Raw genomic sequence first — 20,284 nt, 5'->3', positions numbered from 1 at the left:
ATGCATGTAAAGTATAGAAGAGAATGTGGTAAACTTGAGGAATACAAATGGGTGCATCAGTAACTAAGGTCTCAAGTATTTAACAAGCTTGTAGTGACATTTATATTTGCATCCAATAAACATTGAAATGAATTCCCTTTTTCTGGAGTCTTCATTTCATGTTCTCTTCTTACTTAGTCAGAGACCTTTTTCCTGTTTACATTACAATAGAAGGAAAGCCTTCATACTATTAAATTTTCAGCTAGCAGCCCCCATGCATCCTAACCTAGTGAGTGACCTTCAGCTTTGCCATCAGGGTATGCAAATGTGTGGAGTGTTTTTAGTTTTTATTAGTCAGATCTACTACTGTATACCTTTGTCATTCCTTTACAATAACTGGAAATTGAAATTCTTGTTTTTGGGCACACAGATCATTTGTTTTGTTAGGTTCCTTGCTTTTCATAATTGGCTGAATAAAATTCCATACATTTATACATAGTTTCAAGTTTTTTACATTAAGGCACATTCAGTATACACTGGCCATAGTATACAAGGGATGCATTTTGTCTGAAATTATACAGTACCTCCACCTGGAACGTTGGAATTCTTTCAATGTACATCATGAACTTTGGCTATAAGTTATTTTAGAGTTGAACTGATAATCATATGTGTGTTTTTTTTTTTTTTTTTTGCAGAAGAACCTGATCCAGATGTAGAAATGGAATCAGAAATTCCCGAAGCCTCAAAGGTGGAGCACCTAGAGGACTTAGGCAGTTTGCGTCCACCTACTCCTACGGGGTCTTTGGCAGATAGTGATCAAGACATGCGAGTTAAAAGCAAGTTCTCATCTCCAACTGTCGAAGAAGAAGAGAGCCTTCCAAGAACTCCAGGCCAAGAAATAACAGCTCATTCTGATTCTGAAGTGCCTATTGCCAAACTGTTGCCTTCATGTGCTCTTCCTCCAACTCCGGGCAAAAAAGTAGAGGCATCCTTAGTTCCTCCAGAGCCTCTCTCTGAGCTTCCACTTCCCAGCAAGATGATGATGGAGGATGACTTACCAAGGACTCCTGGTCGAGATTTACTTGTTAAATCTAGTAAGAGCCTGGCAAAATCCCAGAGCACAGAGACTGTCCCTGCTACACCTGGCAGTGATGGTCCCATGACAGGAAATAGTCTAACGCTAAGCTCCCCACAAATTCCTGGAAGCCCCTTTTCTTACCCTTCTCAATCTCCCGGTGCCAGTAGTGGGATTCCCCGAACACCAGGTAGGGATTTAATCTTCACTCCCACCTTCCCAGAATCTTCTGTCACAGGTACTCCTGTGACAACCAGTCTATCCATTCACAGAAAAGGCTCGTCTGATAGTTTTGATGGCAGGCCATTGTTCAAAGAGCCTTGTATTACATCACCGCACGTAAACCTTAACAGCTCAGTCCCCTCTGTTCCTTCATCTGGTGCACCTTCATTCACTTTCTCCAAGGACTTCAAGCTGCCAACATCAGACCCCTCTGTACTTTTTGAGCCTGTACCTAATTCAACTTCTATGCCAAACAAAGAGAACAGTGTAAGAGAAGACTTTCAGGATTATGAGGATACAAAGATCTTCTCTTCAGAAGACACCCCTGCTAAAAAGAAATCTGGAAGACCTAAACCAAAAAGGTTTTCTCCACCACCTGTTTTGTCCCTGGATGCCAACTTGTTCAAAACCACAGAGTCTCAGGCTCATACTGTACCAACAGAACAGGCACTAAAAGACTTTTTTATGGCTGACGTAAACGCCACACCATCTGCTGGTGGAGTCAGAGATCCCTCTTCAGTCGCTCTGGACTTTCGGGAAGAGCGGGGGAAGGAGGAATTGGTGGCCTTGGAAAAAGTCCCCTTTAAGGAACTGGAGAACAAGCTGGTTGAGAATGAACTAGAAGAAGAGAAATTAGTGCAGAAACCTCGCAGGCGGTGGCGCAGGCGGAAGCAGGAGGAACTACTTTTAGCCCTCAGCACACCAGATTTTTCTCCCCCCAGGCCCATCTTCAGACCCCGCACAGACTTTGAGGAAATGACCATATTATATGACATCTGGAATGAAGGCATTGATGAGGAGGACATTCAGCACCTGCGAATTACCTATGAGAGAATGCTGCAGGAGGACAATGGAATGGACTGGCTTAACGATACCCTTTGGGTCTACCATCCTCATATCCTTTTTGTAGTCCTTGGTTGTAAGGAGACATGTGCACAGTCTAATAGGCTCAGTTATGGCCACGTTATAATGACCATTCCCACTGCACCAGGTTGTGTCTGATCCTCCAACCCAATGCAAGATGATGTGAATAGCTCAAATGTAGATGTATGTGTGGGATGTCCGATAGATGATGTGAATAGCTCAAATGTAGATGTAGTGGTCATGTATGTGTGGGATGTCCGATGAGTCCAGTTTTGTAAAAAAAAAAAAAAAGAAGAAAAAACATCAGTAGTATGGCATTTGCTTGTTCTTGCTTTCGCTTTGTCTGTGATTCTGGGTTTTCTCCCACCGTCCGGCATGCTTGTTAGATTGTTTAGTTGCTCCTAAACTAGGCCTTGTAAGTGGTAATTCACATGTGTGCGTATTTTGGGGTAGACTGAAATTTCATGCAGAGCCGATTCCTTCCAAAAGTAAGTTTTGAATCCGTGAAATTCTTAATATTGAAACTGGAGGGCATAGAAAGGTAAAAGAACAAAATGCACATATTTTCCTTCAAAAACAGTTGTAGGTAATTTCCAATTTTTATTTTTAGATATATTTACTTATATAGTTTGCATGTTTTACAGGCTTGCCCCTTCCAAAATAATTATTAGTAATAGTTGATCCATCAACAAAAGTAATGATGTAATCCTCATGAGAACCTGGGCAGCTGTGTCCTGCTGAATCCTCTCCAGGTGTTCTGTGATGTTGATGGGCATGCAATGAGAATCCTCCTGTCACATAGACCAGTGCAAGGCATCGATGTCCTGATGGCGTTTCCACTATAGACACATGCTTATCTCTTCAGGGCTCATTGGAATGAGAAGTTGATATATTTTTGTCTTTTCTGTGTAAAGCATTTTGAGGTACACTTTTTAATGACAATATCCTCCATAAATAATTTTGTTATTATAGATTCGCTTTTAGTATGCCAGTCATTGCACTGTGCCATCCTAAAGTAGGAAGGGGTGATCCTCACAATAGAAGGAGTGGTTTAATTGTTGACCCCTCACTTTGAATCCGGTGGTAACTAGATGTTCCCACACGGTAACTACTACTACAACATTATACAGTATACAGACGTCTAACAATGTGATTTCCCCCCCCACCACCCCACTGGGTTGCTTTTGGAAAGCTACTACATCAAATAGCAGGTGTGCTTTTGTCTCGACCTTAATGGTGGTACAAGCTTGGCATAGCCCAGAGGACAAAGCGAGTCTGGGCTGTGGTTACACATAATTGTAGGGGATTTTTTTTTTTTTTTTATTCCACTGAGCCACATGAATGAAACAGTTTTCTTTTTTGTACATTTTCTGATTTTCGCAGCTATAAAGATAAGCTGTAGTGCTGTCAAGTTAATGCAAGGGGTGAGTGGCACACGGTTCTATTCAATAAGGGCGTGCACAAAAAGGCGAGCTTCAAAAGGGCGACCTCAATTGGGCGCAGTGAATAAAGACAAACGCAACAAAATTATTACAGAAAATTTATTAGATAAAGGCAATGATTGAACATATAAAAAGGCGAAAGCAAGAATATTAAAACATTCGCACAATTGAGGTCGCCCTTTTGAAGCTCGCCTTTATTTACGCGCGCCTTTATTGAAGGATACCGTGGCACACAAATGTGCTTAACTCAACTATGAGAACTGTTAAAATTCCACATAGTAGGCACTTTTCCAAACTGCGAAGGAATAACTTTATGTGGTGTGTTTATTATATTTATATGGAATAATACGACTTTATGAACAGATAGAAATAAAATTTAAGTTAGTTTCCCTGCTTTTCATTATGTCCATAGTTTGATACATTCAGAAGTCATGGATAGAAGGGTATTTACTTGATGTTGCTTTTCATACCCCAAAATCCCTTGTAATCAAGAACATTGTGTTGAACATATCCATTTTGTTATAATCTTCAGTAAGAAGCTGTTAAGTACCTGCTAACTCTTTAGTGTCTTCCAGGTTTATTAATTTAGTTCCAACAATGGTAGTTATTGTAGTATTCATATATTTAGAGAGTAGAGTTAAATTCTTAACAACATACCTGACAAAAATGCAACACATCCAGTGCAATGATAACCTTCATGTGATTGAATAGAAAACATAAATCGGCTTCCATGAGGTTCAGCTAATTAAGAGATGGTGTGAGGCTTTGACCTCCAACCCCACAGTATCTCATGTCTTTCCATATTTTCCCTTAATCACATTGAACCTACCAATGTTTCTACCATAAGGAAGAAAAAACGGGAGGATGGGATGCGTGAGCATGTGACAGGTTGTGCTCGAAGTGAGGGCTACTATAAAATTGACAAGAAAGACAAAGTCAAATACCTCAACAGTAGCCGGCTAGTGACGGATGAGCCTCCTGTGGACACCCAGGTAAGAGCTTGGCGAGATCTCGGCCCGTGTTCTTTGCTTCTTCAAAGCCTTCCAGATGTTTATTAGGGAAACGTCTAGTCAAAGAAAATTGATTTGACCCATAAACCTTGTTATAAGTTAACTTCAAAGTAACTTAAACATTGATGATAAATTTGTGTGTCTTTCATGGAGTTGACTTATTGACTTACACCCTTCTCTCAGTCCCCTGATAACTTTGTGGTCATGATACATACTCATTTTAATGAGGTGGGATTTTCCTCCTTAAATATAAAGCTTGGCAGATGTTTTTTTTTTTTTTTTTCTTTTTTTCTTCTCACCTCATTAGTAGAATGTTTTTGGTCTAATTATCCATTTCAGGTTTTATGTTAAAGGCAGAATTAAGGTTATTCCAGGACCAGGTCGTTATCTCATGTTTGCTGCTCATTAGAGGACATGGGGGTTGCATTTCAGTTTGTGTACAGTATGGCAAGCATCTAATTGCAGTAAAGTCCTAGTCATCTGCACATCACAGCATAGGATGACAAATGTTGACTTATTTTTGATTTTCAAAGTATTTTTAAGTGAAAATTTCTATTCTTTGTATCATGTCCCTGTTGCCCTTATTCATATGGATTTCTTTTCTTTTTCGTAGGGTATGAGCATTCCAGCACAGCCTCATGCTTCAACACGTGCAGGCTCAGAGCGACGGTCCGAGCAGCGAAGACTCCTTTCCTCCTTTACAGGTAGCTGTGATAGTGACCTGCTCAAGTTCAACCAGCTCAAGGTATGGTCCTATATGTTATACTTTTATATCCAAGACGGAATGTATTTTTAGTTATGATATTGTGCTGATTGTTAATGTCATTCTTCTTTCTGGGACCAGTACTTTTTGACATTCTTTTCTGATTATGATGCCATATTGGGTAACCAGGGCCTTGCATTTTCTACATTTTGTATACTAATAAACATTTTACTAGGGTTTATAACCCTGTCCAGCTATTCATCCTGCTTGTCCCCATTTGCCACAAAGTGAAACATTTGTGCTGAAAGCTTGTAGTGGAAAAAAATACCTCTTAAAGATCGAGTACTCAATGCATGTTGCCCAGAGTGGCTGAAAAAATGGCTAAAGTGCCCAACAAAGATAAAGACTTATCAAAAGTATCACGTCCTAGTGAGTTGAACGACTTCCGGCCTGTCGCTCTGACATCATATGTGATGAAGACCATGGAGCGACTGCTGCTTCACCACCTGAGGCCACAGGTCCAACACACCCTCGACCCTCTGCAGTTCGCATACCAGGAGAAGGTGGGAGCGGAGGATGCCATCATCTATATGCTACACCGATCCCTCTCCCACTTGGACAGAGGCAGTGGTGCTGTAAGAATTATGTTTCTAGACTTCTCTAGCGCCTTCAACACCATCCAACCTCTGCTCCTTAGGGACAAGCTGACAGAGATGGGAGTAGATTCATACCTGGTGGCATGGATCGTGGACTATCTTACAGACAGACCTCAGTATGTGCGTCTCGGGAACTGCAGGTCTGACATTGTGGTCAGCAACACAGGAGCGCCGCAGGGGACTGTACTTTCTCCGGTCCTGTTCAGCCTATATACATCGGACTTCCAATACAACTCAGAGTCCTGCCACGTGCAAAAGTTCGCTGACGACACTGCTATCGTGGGCTGCATCAGGAGTGGGCAGGAGGAGGAGTATAGGGACCTAATTAATGACTTTGTTAAATGGTGCGACTCAAACCTCAAACCTACACCTGAACACCAGCAAAACCAAGGAGCTGGTGATGGATTTTAGGAGGCCCAGACCCCTCATGGACCCTGTGATCATCAAAGGTGACTGTGTGCAGATGGTGCAGACCTATAAATACCTGGGAGTGCAGCTGGATGATAAATTAGACTGGACTGCCAATACTGATGCTCTGTGCAAGAAAGGACAGAGCTGACTATACTTCCTTAGAAGCCTGGCATCCTTCAACATCTGCAATAAGATGCTGCAGATGTTCTACCAGACAGTTGTGGTGAGCGCCCTCTTCTACGCGGTGGTGTGCTGGGAATGCAGCATAAAGAAGAGAGACTCCTCACGCCTGGACAAACTGGTGAGGAAGGCAGGCTCTAGTTTTGGCATGGAGCTGGACAGTTGGAAATCTGTGGCAGAACGACGGGCACTCAGCAGGCTCCTGTCAATCATGGAGAATCCACTGCATCCACTAAACAGGATCATCTCCAGACAGAGGAGCAGCTTCAGCGACAGACTGCTGTCACCGTCCTGCTCCACTGACAGACTGAGGAGATCGTTCCTCCCCCAAACTATGCAACTCTTCAATTCCACCCGGGGGTGTAAATGTTAATATTATACAAAGTTATTGTCTGGTTTTACCTGCGTTTTTATTACTCTTTAATTTTTTTTTTTTTTTGTATTTGTATCAGTATGCTGCTGCTGGAGTATGTGAATTTACCCTTGGGAATAATAAAGTATCTATCTCTCACTCACTCACCTCACTCACTAGTCCAGCTAAAACAGATTAGTCCATCTGCTGTTGAGTTCCAGTTAGCAATGAGAGAGTCCATAGATGAGCATAGAAGTGCAAAGAGAACCCCAACCACTTTTTTGGTGCCTGGACGTTTCAATGTTTCAGTTTCGTGGTTTGCAGTATAGCATTACTTTATCTTTGGTCTTATTATGTATGTGTATTTACTAAATTACATGGTCCGATAGCCCCACTGACCAGAAAGTCTTAGATGGATGGTAACAACCAAACAAAGCAGAGTTTTCATTAATGGATTAATTGCATTGACTTGAGATGCAGAGAAAAAAAAATCACCAGAAGGTTCATTGAATCGTGAAAAAGTCGGAGAAAACTCCAGTGATGATTTTCATTTAATTGTTGATCTAAGACAAAAGTGTTGCTCTGGGGCTTCTGTTGAATAGCGCAGATGATGGTGTGTCAGACTACGAGTCAGCGGCATCAAAATCATTCAGTGTTAGAAATATTATTGTTCCACATTGCTCTAAAAATAGAAGGTATTCACTATGTCAAGTGTTTATTTATGTTTGTGTTATTTTACATTTTCTTATACCTTAATGACATCTTTTGATTTCCTTTGAATTTTCTGTTGCCATCTTTCTTTCTGTCACTATAACAGATATGAACCACTGCTGTCTCTAACTTTCCTGCATTGTTCTTTATTAGTTCACTATGCAGTCATTCATCTGGGAGTTTAAATTGATTCTTCCTGGTTACAAGTACTACATTAGTAATCTACTTTATATTCGTAATCAATAATTTCTATTTGTTTATTTACTATAATGATGATTGTTATCTATTCCATGAAAAAAAGAAATTGGTTGCAGAATGTCAGCCTTAGATTTCTTGTTGTTGTCAATAATCTATTTTCTTGCATGCCCATTCACTTAAATGTAAAGAGTCCAATGATAAAATAATCCTTGAAACCTTTCCAAACCCTAATATCACATACTAGTTGTGTGCCATGGCACATTTTTAATTAATAGGTGCTATACTCTCAAGTATGGAAATTGCTTCACATTTTAAGATGACCATTGATTAAAAGTAACTCGGTACCACTTTATTAATTTTGTTTTTTCCTTTTCTTAGTTCCGTAAAAAGAAAATTCGTTTCTGCAAAAGCCACATACACGACTGGGGCTTGTTTGCAATGGAGCCTATTGCAGCAGATGAAATGGTGATTGAATATGTTGGTCAAAACATTAGGCAGGTAGGTGACATTGGCAAAAAGACTGTTAAGGGCAAGGGGTTTAACGGTGGGGTGTTACAAATGAGCGGGCCTCGTAGACACACACTGAGCTGTGTTTCATTGTTTAGATAAATCTGAAAACTACAAATCTTGTGCAGTAATTTTTCTTCTCTTGCTGATCAATCTAATTACAGAAGGTTTGTGGACTACCGTTAGAAACTGTTCAGTTCAACTGGCGCGAGTGTATTTCTAAAAGTAGTTTAGAATCTTAAAATGATTTACCAAAACAGTAATTCTATTTAGTGATTGGGAGCATCATCAATGTACTCTAGATGTAAGTTAGTGCCTGGACTTAATCTTTCTGACCTGTCAGCATTGTGCTCTCATATTATGAATATGAAATTGCTGTAAAGTGTACTTTTATGACGACATCAGATTGCTCTTGGCCTTGAAGCTGGTGAGAAGTTATTTGTTATTATTGGTGTTCTCTCTATCTCTCTATTTGGCTATCATTTAGTGCGTTTCATATGTTTATGTCTGTTTAATTTCTGTCTGTTACAAGTTAAGTTTGCCTATCGTGTTTCTCCTCTTTAATTTTTCTCTGTTCCAAATTAAGTTCAAGTTTATTGTCATATTGTGTGCACAGCACAATGAAATTCTTACTTGCATGTCCACACTGTAGGTCATTGCTGACATGCGAGAGAAGCGTTATGAGGATGAAGGCATTGGGAGCAGCTACATGTTCAGGGTGGATCATGACACCATTATTGATGCCACAAAGTGCGGGAACTTCGCCAGGTTCATCAACCATAGTTGTAATGTAAGTTCTAGTCTTCCTTCTGACTCATCACTACTGATACAATTTGTCATCATTTTATATAACATAATTCGTAGAGTACACCATCACAATGCACTTGACATAGCAAACAAGGATACATTTCAGAGTAAACAGTAAATACAGAGATTGTCAATGTGTGCAGTGATAGGCTCAAGTGTGTACAGATAGTTGTCGACACCCACTACCACGGCTCACAAGCAAACAGTTTTCGCCACGCCAGCTCCGTATGCCGCAACTCCTTCATCTTGATCTCAGTTTATTACCTGCAGTGGTTTTTAATACGTTCAGTTACATTTGTCTTACAATTAGAGGAAAAAGGCAATTGATCTCAACACAAAAATAAAAGGTGATCAAGCAGTATGAGAAAGGAAATAAAGCAAATGCAATTGCATGTGACTTGAAGTTATCCCATTGTAACCGGTGTTCAACGCAGGCATTGTACTGCTGCGCTTTGGCTTTGAATCAGGTTAACCTATAAAGCTTCTGTGTTGTGACGCACAATGTACATCTTTATGGGAACCGCCACAAATAGTTAATGAAACCACACATGAACTCTTTTATCTGTTAATCTTTATTATTATTAGGCTGAAATGCTAAAACAGAAAACATACGAGTGCTCCAACTCTTCTCTCCAACTCTACAATTCCTCCTCTCACAGTTAACACAATGAACACTGGGAGAGGTGAGCACTGATGACAAAGAGAGGACTCATGAAAATGTTAAAGGTTTGGCACCCATGTGAGCAACAGTAATAACGAAACAAAATAATTAAAAAAATAATTTACCAAAAAAAATATACAAAATATGTTAAGAAGCGAGTCTTGATGCAAAATCAGATCGATGCTACCAACAGAGCTTCATAAGTCAACCAAGACAGTAAATGTAGCGTTTGGACTTTGCAGAGTCTTTGCACTTGTACTCTTTTGCATAGCCATTTCAGTGTGTTCATGTGAATCTCCTGGCAGAAATGCAAAGTCACTATGAATTTGGTGCTTGACTTGGTCTGTAAAAATGGCAATTAAAGAGAAACTGCATTTGTTTTTCTGAGAAGGATACTCTGTACTCCAGGGGTACGAGTTCATGTTCCGGTGTTGCTGCCATTTCAGAGAGGATGAGTAAGTTGAGAGGGGATGCTGCCCTGAGCAAATTCCAGAGCAGAGACAGGAGTCAGCCGAGGTGCTTAGGCTCTATCCCTCTTAGCCATTAAACTTAAAATAGAAGACATTTTGTAGAAGACTTTATACTGCAACTGTGCAAGAAAGCAAATTGTCATACAAGTACATTTTTGTCTTCTTCATTGCCATTTTTGTTTTGTTTTTTTTTACGATCAGTCTATTTGCTCGTCGGCTCAGAAAGTGAGTTCAGAGTCGGAATTTACTAGCCAGCAGCTGACCTTTGAGCCTGGTCTACAGGACCTGGTCAGGGTGTATAAAATGGAGCGTTTGGTTTTTGAACACACTTATGTCAAAGTGCTGAGACATAAGCACAACACACACAAAGAAGACATGTGTTTGGTGCTGATTCTGTCTCTCCACCTGGTTTACACCAAGGCATTCTAACTAGAAAATGATCTTCATTTTGCCTGAAGAATGTTTAACAGATTTGCATTCTGTCATTGCAGCCCAACTGCTATGCCAAGGTCATCACGGTGGAGTCCCAGAAGAAGATTGTTATTTATTCGAGACAGCAGATCAATGTAAATGAGGAGATCACGTATGACTACAAGTTCCCCATTGAGGACGTCAAGATACCCTGCCTGTGTGGCGCAGAAAACTGTCGGGGCACCCTAAACTGAGGTGGCCTAGGGATTTCACCTCTGTCTCTTGGTCTCCATCAGCTGATCATTGTCAAAGCTCTTTTAAATATTGACCGTCTGCTGGAGCAGACACCCATTCTCAGTTGCACTATGCCAAAAAAAAAGAGAAAAAAAAAAAGACATAATATTTCATCACCAACGTATCGCACTTCGGCTCGGGCCACTGAACAAGCTATTGTGCACGCCTATCTACACAATGCACAGTCTTGTTGTTTACGACTACCGGTGCTGTTCCTAAAAGTGAGTGTTACCAGTTTCTCTGCTCAAACAACACTAGACGCCCGCCCACTTTGCCCTTTCCTTCCAGTCAGCCATCACCTGCCAGATTGTCGTGCTGGAACACGGTACATTGGACTCTATCTTCCATAAGGGAATGCTGCTACCTTTTCAGAGTGTTTATTTGTACAGAGGAAAATGTGAATCAGTAGCAAAGTTAATAAGAATTTTATATATCTATCTATCTATATCTATCTCTATATATATATATATATATATATATATATATATATATATATATATATATATATATATATAATAAATTGGTTTTTTTTTTGTTTTTCTTTAAAACATTTGGCCTTTTGACTTAAAGTCTGAGAGCATGGCTATGGGTAATTTGTCTTTTTATTTGTTTTTTTTTTTTTCTCGTGGGTAGGTTTAGGTATTTCTGTTGCCTGCTACAGCATTCACCAAATTATGTGAGAAATCAGTGGTCTCCTTTATTATGATTTGTTTAGACAGGACTCTGATGTCCTTAGCCTGTCACCCTCTCAGCTCCCAGTTTGTCGTATGCACTGAACTACCTGGCTGCCCTTATGAGTGTGACTGTCATTTTCACTTTTGCAGGAAACAATTTTTATTTAAAAGAAAAAAAAAAACATTAAATTCAAGCAATAGTGCATCTACTCCAACTCAAATTCTGCTGCCAGAGTCATCCCTTGTGTGTCATGTGATGGCACAGACAATCGAGTGTCAGAATGCTGCTGCTTGACTGCCCTCTACAGGTCTGAAGTGGCCGCTGGGCTCCCTGATGCCAGTTAACCTCCCTGTTCAGCATCAAAGTCTTTGATGTGTTTTAAGACATTTGGTATTCAGAAAGTGTGGCATTTTTACACATTTTCAATTGTTTCCCAAATGCTACAAAAAATGCACTAAAAAAGATTAACCTCTTAAGCAAAATACTTTTTCATTTGTGGGCCTTTTGAAAAGTTGAAGGGGGAAAAGCGTGAGTTTGCTTTTCACCGTATTTAACAGTTGAAAATGATGACAATCCAGGTTTGTAACTCCTTAACCCATATGGTTAATAGTATTTTAAATAACGACTCTATTGTTGGACACTTTTTTCCAGCAAAATGCATATACATGTTCAGTGTATGAATGTGTGTAGACACATATTGTTTACACATGCATGTATATTTATGTGCGCAAATGTGTATATGTACATGCTTTTCCATATACAAGTGTGTAAATATTTATAAAGTACACATTCATTAAAGTAAATGTTTAGTGTACCTTCTCTAATTCTGTGAACTGCAGGTGTACTCATCGGGAGGAGTGAAGGGGTTTGGACCGTCACATGACCTCCGCGTTGCCCCCATATATGTTGTATTGTTTAATGCAGTCGCTCATGTCTGTTTTTTGTCATTGGAGCTCAACCGGTTTTGTGCTACAAACAGGGCATATCTTTGATTTTTCAAGGACAAAAACACCAAGTGAGGGACTAACCCCACTGATTTTTTCAGAATTAATTTTTAATTTGGACCAGACTGCTTCAATTGGCCGACCATTCAGACAATGTGATTGTTTGTTTAATTCTTTCTTGTGGCACAGAAATACCTAAAACACAGAATATGGGAGATTGTACTAATGAATACCCATGGCAGTAGCATTTTTTTTTTGTTTTGTTTTGTTTTGTTTCTGGTGCTGTATTGTTTGGGACACGTACATGAAGATATGTCTGCACGTGTGTCAAGGTCCTGTTTAAATGTGTAGCTGTGAGTGTGTGTGTGTGTGTGTATTGGGTGGTCCCGAGGCGCGCACACACACAGGTGCATGTCATGAGTTGTAACATTAGTTGACTTTTGTACATAAGCTAGCTTGTGTTTTTTTTTTTTTTTTTTTTTTGTTTGTTTGTTTTTTTTCTCCCAAATGCACTATGGGTTGGCATGTCACTTGGCTGTATTATTTGCCAAACGCTTGCATGAATCCTGTTTTGTTTGTTTTTTTTATTTTCTTTCAATCCCAAACTTTTACCTTCTTAGGATCCCTGTCTAGGTCTCTCGAGTTGATCCGCACAATTTGGGGGGAAAGGAAGGCTTTTAGAAGAAAAAAAAATGTTTATACTGTACAGAACAATTTCTATATAAGAAGAAAAATCTTTTTATCATCTAAGAGTGAATAAATAATCAAGTTTTTTTAAATATATAATCATTTCAAAACCATAAGTGTATATAGGAATATATAAAAGTTGATACTTTTTTTTTCTCCCTAGAATCGATGGTGCATCCCTTTTACTTGTTTTGGTTTGTTATACCAGCACACCCATGCACCCAGCCTCTCTTCTAAAGGTTGTTTCTTGTAGAAACATGTGTCTGCTTTTGTGCGGTTATATATTTTGTATGTGTTGCGGGTGGGTGGGGGGGGTTGATGGCTGTATTTTTGTTGTAAATAATTTATAAATACGTCTTGGGTCTGCTACATCGGCACAGTGAGCTGGTAGCTCTGTTTACGGCTTGTGTCAAGCTTGTTGTACATTGTATAGAATTTCTATTTACCTCTGACAGAAGCGGGGGAATCACAAAGCATTAACTGTCCATTTGAACATCCGTTCCACTGCTGTCTGCTTATTTATTAAACGTAGACATTTTTTAAAAACAGCATTACGTTGTTTTAATGCAAAGCTGAAACTGGAGTTGACACGGCCCCCTGCGGTGGGCACTGCTGTCCACACAAAAACCATTGTCCCCTCTGTTCATTTTTGTCGAATGTTTTTAACTCCCCCCCCCCCCCCCCCAATAAAACTCACTCCTTAGAAACATTTCTTAAATGGGTGCAGTGGATTCCAGAATGGTTTGCAATAAAATCAAGTGTTCTGAACTTCTCTCCCTCACCACCTCTTTCATGAAGAGAGCCCGCTTTGGAGATGGAGGATTTTTTTGGTTTTCCTCCTGAAATTAACCCAGTTTTATTTGTGCAAATATAGCTTGTGCTTAAGATCTTGTTTGACGGAAATGTTTTGTTGTGGGTGTGTCTTGGCTGTACATACTTGTCTATATATATTTTTTTGTGAATTCATACTATGTACCATTGTATTATAGTAACTTTTATAAAGCAAATATACTGACTTTTTCTTAACAAGTATGAGCATACTGTCTTCTGTGTTGCAGTTATTCACAAAGCGAGGGTGCGCGTTTTACGTTCCTCCTTCCATGCAGCAGAAGACGCATCTCTCGGCCCCTCGGCTGTGGGCTTGGCTGTGCAGAGACATGAATCTGGATGCCAGGGGCAGCATTCCAGGTGAGTACACTCCGCAACACTGAGGGGAAGAGGAGGGGGTCTCTTTAGTGGAGACATCACTCTGAGAGAGCCCCTTGTGTGCGGGAAATTGTTTTACGTGCACAGTTTCTAATCCCAATAGCTCTTTTGTCGCACAAGAAGAATATTTGACAAGTGTGAAACCAGTCCTGTTTCAGTTCTAGGTGCCCAAAACTGACAGGTGTTTACATATTTAACTTAAATTTCATTAAGTGAGATATGAGAAACTGTTTTGACTGAAGTGACTCTTTCACTTGTCTGCTGAAACCTGTGAACGTGAAGTCTACTGGGCTGTGAAAAATCCCACAGATGTCTTGTGTATGTTGTGGTATTTTGATTTATGTAATGTGCTGATAAAGTGTCTCTTTATGTGTGATTTTTAATCTTGAAAATGTAGTTTGGTAATAATAAGCCGTTGCTGTTCAACTGAGAGTCAGACGTGACCAGCAAGCTGCTTGCCCTCCGTTGTGATGAAGCCGGAGCAGTGACAGTGACAGGTGGGCTTCTTTATGCTGCTGCTTAGCAGGTCTGTGCTTCATTGAGTATGTATAATAAGCATTTCCAACAACATTGATAAAGTACATGTATATTTTAGCTCCAGTGTGGCGCAGTGGTAGCACTTGCAGTAAGGAGACCTGAGTTCGCTTCTCGGGTTCCTCCCTGCGTGGAGTTTGCATGTTGTCTGCGTGGGTTTCCTCCCACAGTCCAAAGACATGCAGGTTAGGTGCATTGGCGATTCGAAATTATCCCTGGTGTGTGTGTGTTTGCCCTGCGGTGGGTTAGCACCCTGCCCTGGATGTGTTCCTGCCTTGCACCCTGTGCTGACTGGGATTGGCTCCAGAAGACCCCCGTGACCCTGTAGTTAGGATATAGCGGGTTGTATAACAGTTGTTTATGTAATGAGAACTAAGGTCAGAAGTCTCAATGATGTTAAACTTGGCTCAGTTGGGAGTTTTTGAGAGTTAAGATCTCTTTCATATCATTTTCTGAACAATAAAAAGTTCTGTTTATTATTTATCATGACACTAAAAAGTGGTGATAATGTTAGAAGACACAAATTGATTTTCTTTTTACCTTAGTTTCTAGAAAAGGGTACAGTTAAACGTTGACTCCTATAAAAACCACGAGAGAAAAGTCTGTTTTCCTTCAGGTTGAGTTCCCTCTCTTCTGCTGCTCCACTTCAGATATAGACTTGAAATCTGCTGCTCCAAATCCCTGAAAATTCAAACTTGAATTGTATATGAAAGATGCACATGGCAGCTTTCAAAATGTCTTTTTTTACCTGATGGTTATGCCTTTGGACTACCTCCAAAGTGTTGAACGGGCTCTGTAAGTGTTTGGAGAAGGTAGCCCTTCTTGCCATCACGAGTTCCTAGTGTTAAAAACAGAAAACACGTAACGCATTTAATTCCAACGCTGTGCTAATCGAAATTTAGCAGTCTAGATGACGATAGGAGTCTCCTCAGTCACAGTCAGAGATTTGCATTTCACTTGTGCTGTTTAGTTTACAAGCTCACTGGAGCAATAGAAAAGAAAAGAAAAAGAAATGAAAATCATTCATACACCACCACTCAACAGTATGTATGTAGTCACTTCAAACTTTATTTTTGATATGATTTTTTTTTTTATCAAGATACCATTAATTTGATTTAAAAATACAGCCCATACCTTACTGGTGTTTCTAATGGCTGTCACTGCTTTAGATGACAGATTTGTAATTTATTAATCACATAGGAATGCCCAGCCCAGTTACTCTTCCAGATGTCCTCATGGCCAGCTCATCCTTAATTAGTTTTGTTTAAATGCTATTTTTTTAATATAAGACCCTTGAAGTTGCATTATCATAGCTGAAAACTGTTACGTTCAACTTAAGCTACAGTTTTAGGTTCAACTAAGTATACAAACTACTTAGATACCAACCGACAAAGGGGACAAGACAGCTGAGCCTTTTTCTTCGGGTTTGAATCAGGGCCCGGCTCCTGCTTAGTGTGACTGCTAACTTCATGAGAGAGACAGAGAGGTTAGGAGCCCACGCTGATGCAGCGCCCACCACATGACAAACCACCTCAGGATCCCAGGTCAGGACCCGAGTGCAGCCGTGCAACGGGTGACACCTCAGCACCACACTAGTTCAGATGGAATGGACCAACGTGGTGTCTGGGGTGCCAATTCTGCCACCAACCCCCAGGTGTTTCCCTGCAGGTTGAAGGGCCTACATGCAGAGCTGGATGCAAGTTAACGTCATACCTATTGTAGGTTAAGGGCCTTGCTCAAGTTGTGTTTACGGGATTCAAACCGGCAACCTTCTGATTGCTAGTGCAGATCCCTAGCCTCAGAGCCACCACTCCGCCCATATTAATTTCATAAGTAATAAATAAAAAACTAGTCGGTCTAAAGCAGGAGGCTTACACCATGTATATTTATGCAGTCTTATGGGGATTTAGTGCTGTATGCTGCCCCCTTTTTTCTGACCGCCAATAGCATGCTGCCCGTCAGAGCCAGCAGTGGACGACAGCTACAGCAAGTTCCGCCACAAACTGCCGTTTTTATTTTCTTCTTCAGTTCTATCATTGTTGTTAAAAACACGAGACATTGGACTGATGAGCTTCTCTTCTGTTTGTGAGGTCTAAAACACCCACGTTTATTATTCCTTGTTGCCGCATAACGTGTGTCGTACTGCCAGGTGGGCGCCCGTTGGTTGTCCACTCTCATACACACAAGCCCACTCATATGACTAAACCAGTTTAATTGTGACAGATTGAGTTGCCGAGTGTGTCACACTACGTGACACTCCTACTGGCAGTGCCCTGCCAATGTCCACGCAATTTATAAATGAATCCCTGGAAAAGTTGTGGAATGTGACATGACGTTTACCTTCCTCTGGAGGTGGCAGTCCTGCTTGTTGGAGTCTGTCACAGTACGTGACTCACACGTGTTTTATGAAAGACAGTAATGGGATAGCCATACATACAAGGGTTACAGACATAACTGCTTATGCTGACATGAGCGAGGCCAGGGACACTGAAGAGACGACCAGTTTGGTTTAGTGGTTTCTTTAGTTTGACTTTACAAGTTTGTTCATTTAGAATTTGTGTTCTGGAATTTTAGTGAATAAATGGGAGGCATATGGAGTTTAAAAAAAAATGAATTGCAAACACAGTTGCCCATCACACAAATGTAATGTCTGAGTCCCCTTAAAGGAATTGTTTTGGGTCACATTTATTAAAGGACAGAAATAAAGAAGTTCACTTCTCAAATTCAAGTAAGAACGGAGCTGCAGATATTGGCTTCACCATAAATAACAGCAGCAATCTGGCATCGCTGCTAAGTTGGAGGAAGTTCAAACCACTCATTTAAACTGGAAGCAGTCGGAGAGGACCAAGCTACCCAAAACACGGGTGCTGATAACACGACAGCAGGCAGCGAGACGATGGGCGAGAAATTAAACTGAATTATGGTAGTCCACTACTGCCTGGTATACGGCACAACAGTAAGAGAGGACTTTTGTGAAATATGGTTGGATGGGCACAAACTGAACATATCTGTGACATGTCAGTGTTCATTTTGAGCAAAAGTGAAGACCGAATGTCTGCTTGGAGGGAAATATGAAAGGATTACAGAAGGGGAATCAAGGAAAGGGAGTAGAATTTTAGGATTTAGATGTAAGAAAACCCAACCCCAACATGACAAGAAAATGTGGCGCATGTGTGAGCAGCATTTATTCATCCATTAAAACGAATAGCAGGTACTGAAAAGGCAGCTTTTTGAATTGTTTTAGGAGGCAAGGGATTACGTACAAGACTGGCTTTGATGACTGCAGAAAACCCCAAAAAATAGCCAAGTTCTTGTGCTTTATAAAATGTACAGACACAGGAAATGAGCCAATACAGCCCAACGGGACAGAAAACGGGGCCTTTAATGAGATTATACGCTGACATTCAACCATTTCAAATGCAAAAATGAGAAATAACTGCTACATTTAAAACATAAGAATTTCACAAGAGACATGGCAAAGAAGAACTGCACCTGCCATACTGGGTATACACAAAAAAAAAACCTACAGAAGTAACACAGGTGGCGCAGTGGTAGTGCTGCTGCTTTGCAGTAAGGAGACTGTGGAAGATTGTGGGTTCAGTTCCTCCCTGTGTGGATAGCGCTTTGAGTACTGAGAAAAGCGCTATATAAATGTAATGAATTATTATTAACTCAAAGTCTCGGATAGAAGGATGAAGTGTGAGGAGGCATTAGGCACAGAAAAGAAACGGACGTTCTAAACAAAGGGAACCTGCGCCTCTGGCAAAGCTTCCTCCCTAAAATCCAGCCATGTACACGAGACCTGTGGTGGGGCTGGCAGCTCCTGCGCTTCCTCTCTTCCCGCTGCACCTCCGTGGACCTCCATTTCCACTTCTCTTTTGCTCGTTTTGGATGTCCTTATTTAAAGTTTTCCGTGCTTTTTTGTGCTCTTTTTTTCTTTAACCCTCAAATGTGAAATTTATGTCCGGGACTTTCTTTGCCGCTAAGATCCGTCGCGCTGGAGATCCCAAGAGCAGAGTCATGAGGAACTCAAGTTGTAACATACTTCTTTTAGAACTTTCAGCTGTTTGTATTCATTTCTGTCCTCCTCCCCATATATCACCTTTCGAGAGGGTAATTGTACGTATTTAAACAAGAAATTGTTTATTTTATTCTCATCTTGATTTATAAGGCAGGCTGCTAGCACTTTGTTTGCAACCATCACTGGATGGGATTGGGCGCCAGTGGCCTGATGGCTTTATTCAGTTTTGTTGTTTATGAGGGATTTGTTCCTGCCTTGCGCCCTGTGTTGGCTGGGATTGGCTCCAGCAGACCCCCGTGACCTTGTGTTAGGCTATAGCGGGTTGGAGAATGACTGACTGTTTATGTTGCACTTTTCTTATTTAGTTTCCCAATTTAAACACAAGTATGATTTTAAAATGTATGATGTGAATCAAAAATATTTACCAAAAAAAAACATTGACACACCCTTAATTTGACTCGGGGTTTCACTTGGCCAGAGCCTCCGCTAACAGCACTGCGTCCAAGGCTGGACGGACCCCACTCGACACACCTAAGGCCGCCTGCCTGCCCCATCACAACCCGTGCCCCTCAACGGCGGCCCAACTCGCTCGTAAAAGGTTTGGAAAGAAACAAGAGGCTGCCACGGAGGACGTTTGATTTCCTAATTAATATTGAGTAAGCCCCATGATACAGTGATTTCGAAGGGTTTACGCGATGTGCAAAAAGGGCTTATACATACTATCTCACTAATAAACGTCATGTTTTGTCTCCCTTGTGTTGCTTTTTACAGAATGAACTGACCTGTCAACGTTCGTAAAACGAGCTCAAAAGTTTAGGGTGCTGTGGCCGTCGTTTCTTCCGCCCTTTCAAGGGTCCGCCTAGCAGGCGTGGTTTGTTTGAATGCATGAGTATCTCGAGCCTGGTGATGACTGGCCACGCCCACACGTTTTGGCATCCATTCATAAATATGACACCGGAGGGAGGCTGCGCTCAGAGGGCCAATAGGAAGTAAGCAATTCCGAAACGTGCTTTGATTTGTAGCCAATGGGACAATCGTAAATCCTACAACGTATTACCTGCTTCTCTGGTGATGTCACAATATGTTTAAATCACATATATTTTTAATAAACATTATGAAAGTCATATTATAAAGTATGTATGATCAAAAAGCCGTGGTGTATAAAACGACTTTCCACTATTACAATGCAGCACTTTCACGTTGATGTCATATGATGTAATCGGCTCGGAATTCCTGGAGACTTCCATAACCGTCTTCCAGCCAC

General features: G+C 40.8%; 1 protein-coding gene across 1 annotated transcript in view; it reads left to right on the top strand.

The window, feature by feature from the left end:
* setd1ba (SET domain containing 1B, histone lysine methyltransferase a) overlaps positions 1-11,205 on the top strand; it is a 55,828-nt gene extending 44,623 nt beyond the window's left edge. The window contains exons 13-18 of the mRNA XM_051921356.1: positions 675-2,171; positions 4,408-4,574; positions 5,206-5,337; positions 8,182-8,301; positions 8,963-9,100; positions 10,740-11,205. Of these exons, the coding sequence (XP_051777316.1) occupies positions 675-2,171; positions 4,408-4,574; positions 5,206-5,337; positions 8,182-8,301; positions 8,963-9,100; positions 10,740-10,913 (2,228 nt within the window). The 3' untranslated portion in view covers positions 10,914-11,205. The remainder of the gene's footprint in view (positions 1-674; positions 2,172-4,407; positions 4,575-5,205; positions 5,338-8,181; positions 8,302-8,962; positions 9,101-10,739) is intronic.
* Positions 11,206-20,284: the final 9,079 nt, after the last annotated feature.

Source organism: Erpetoichthys calabaricus, chromosome 18 (genome assembly GCF_900747795.2).
Source record: "Erpetoichthys calabaricus chromosome 18, fErpCal1.3, whole genome shotgun sequence".
Taxonomy (NCBI): Eukaryota; Metazoa; Chordata; class Cladistia; order Polypteriformes; family Polypteridae; genus Erpetoichthys; species Erpetoichthys calabaricus.
This window is presented reverse-complemented; position numbering and strand designations above follow the sequence as displayed.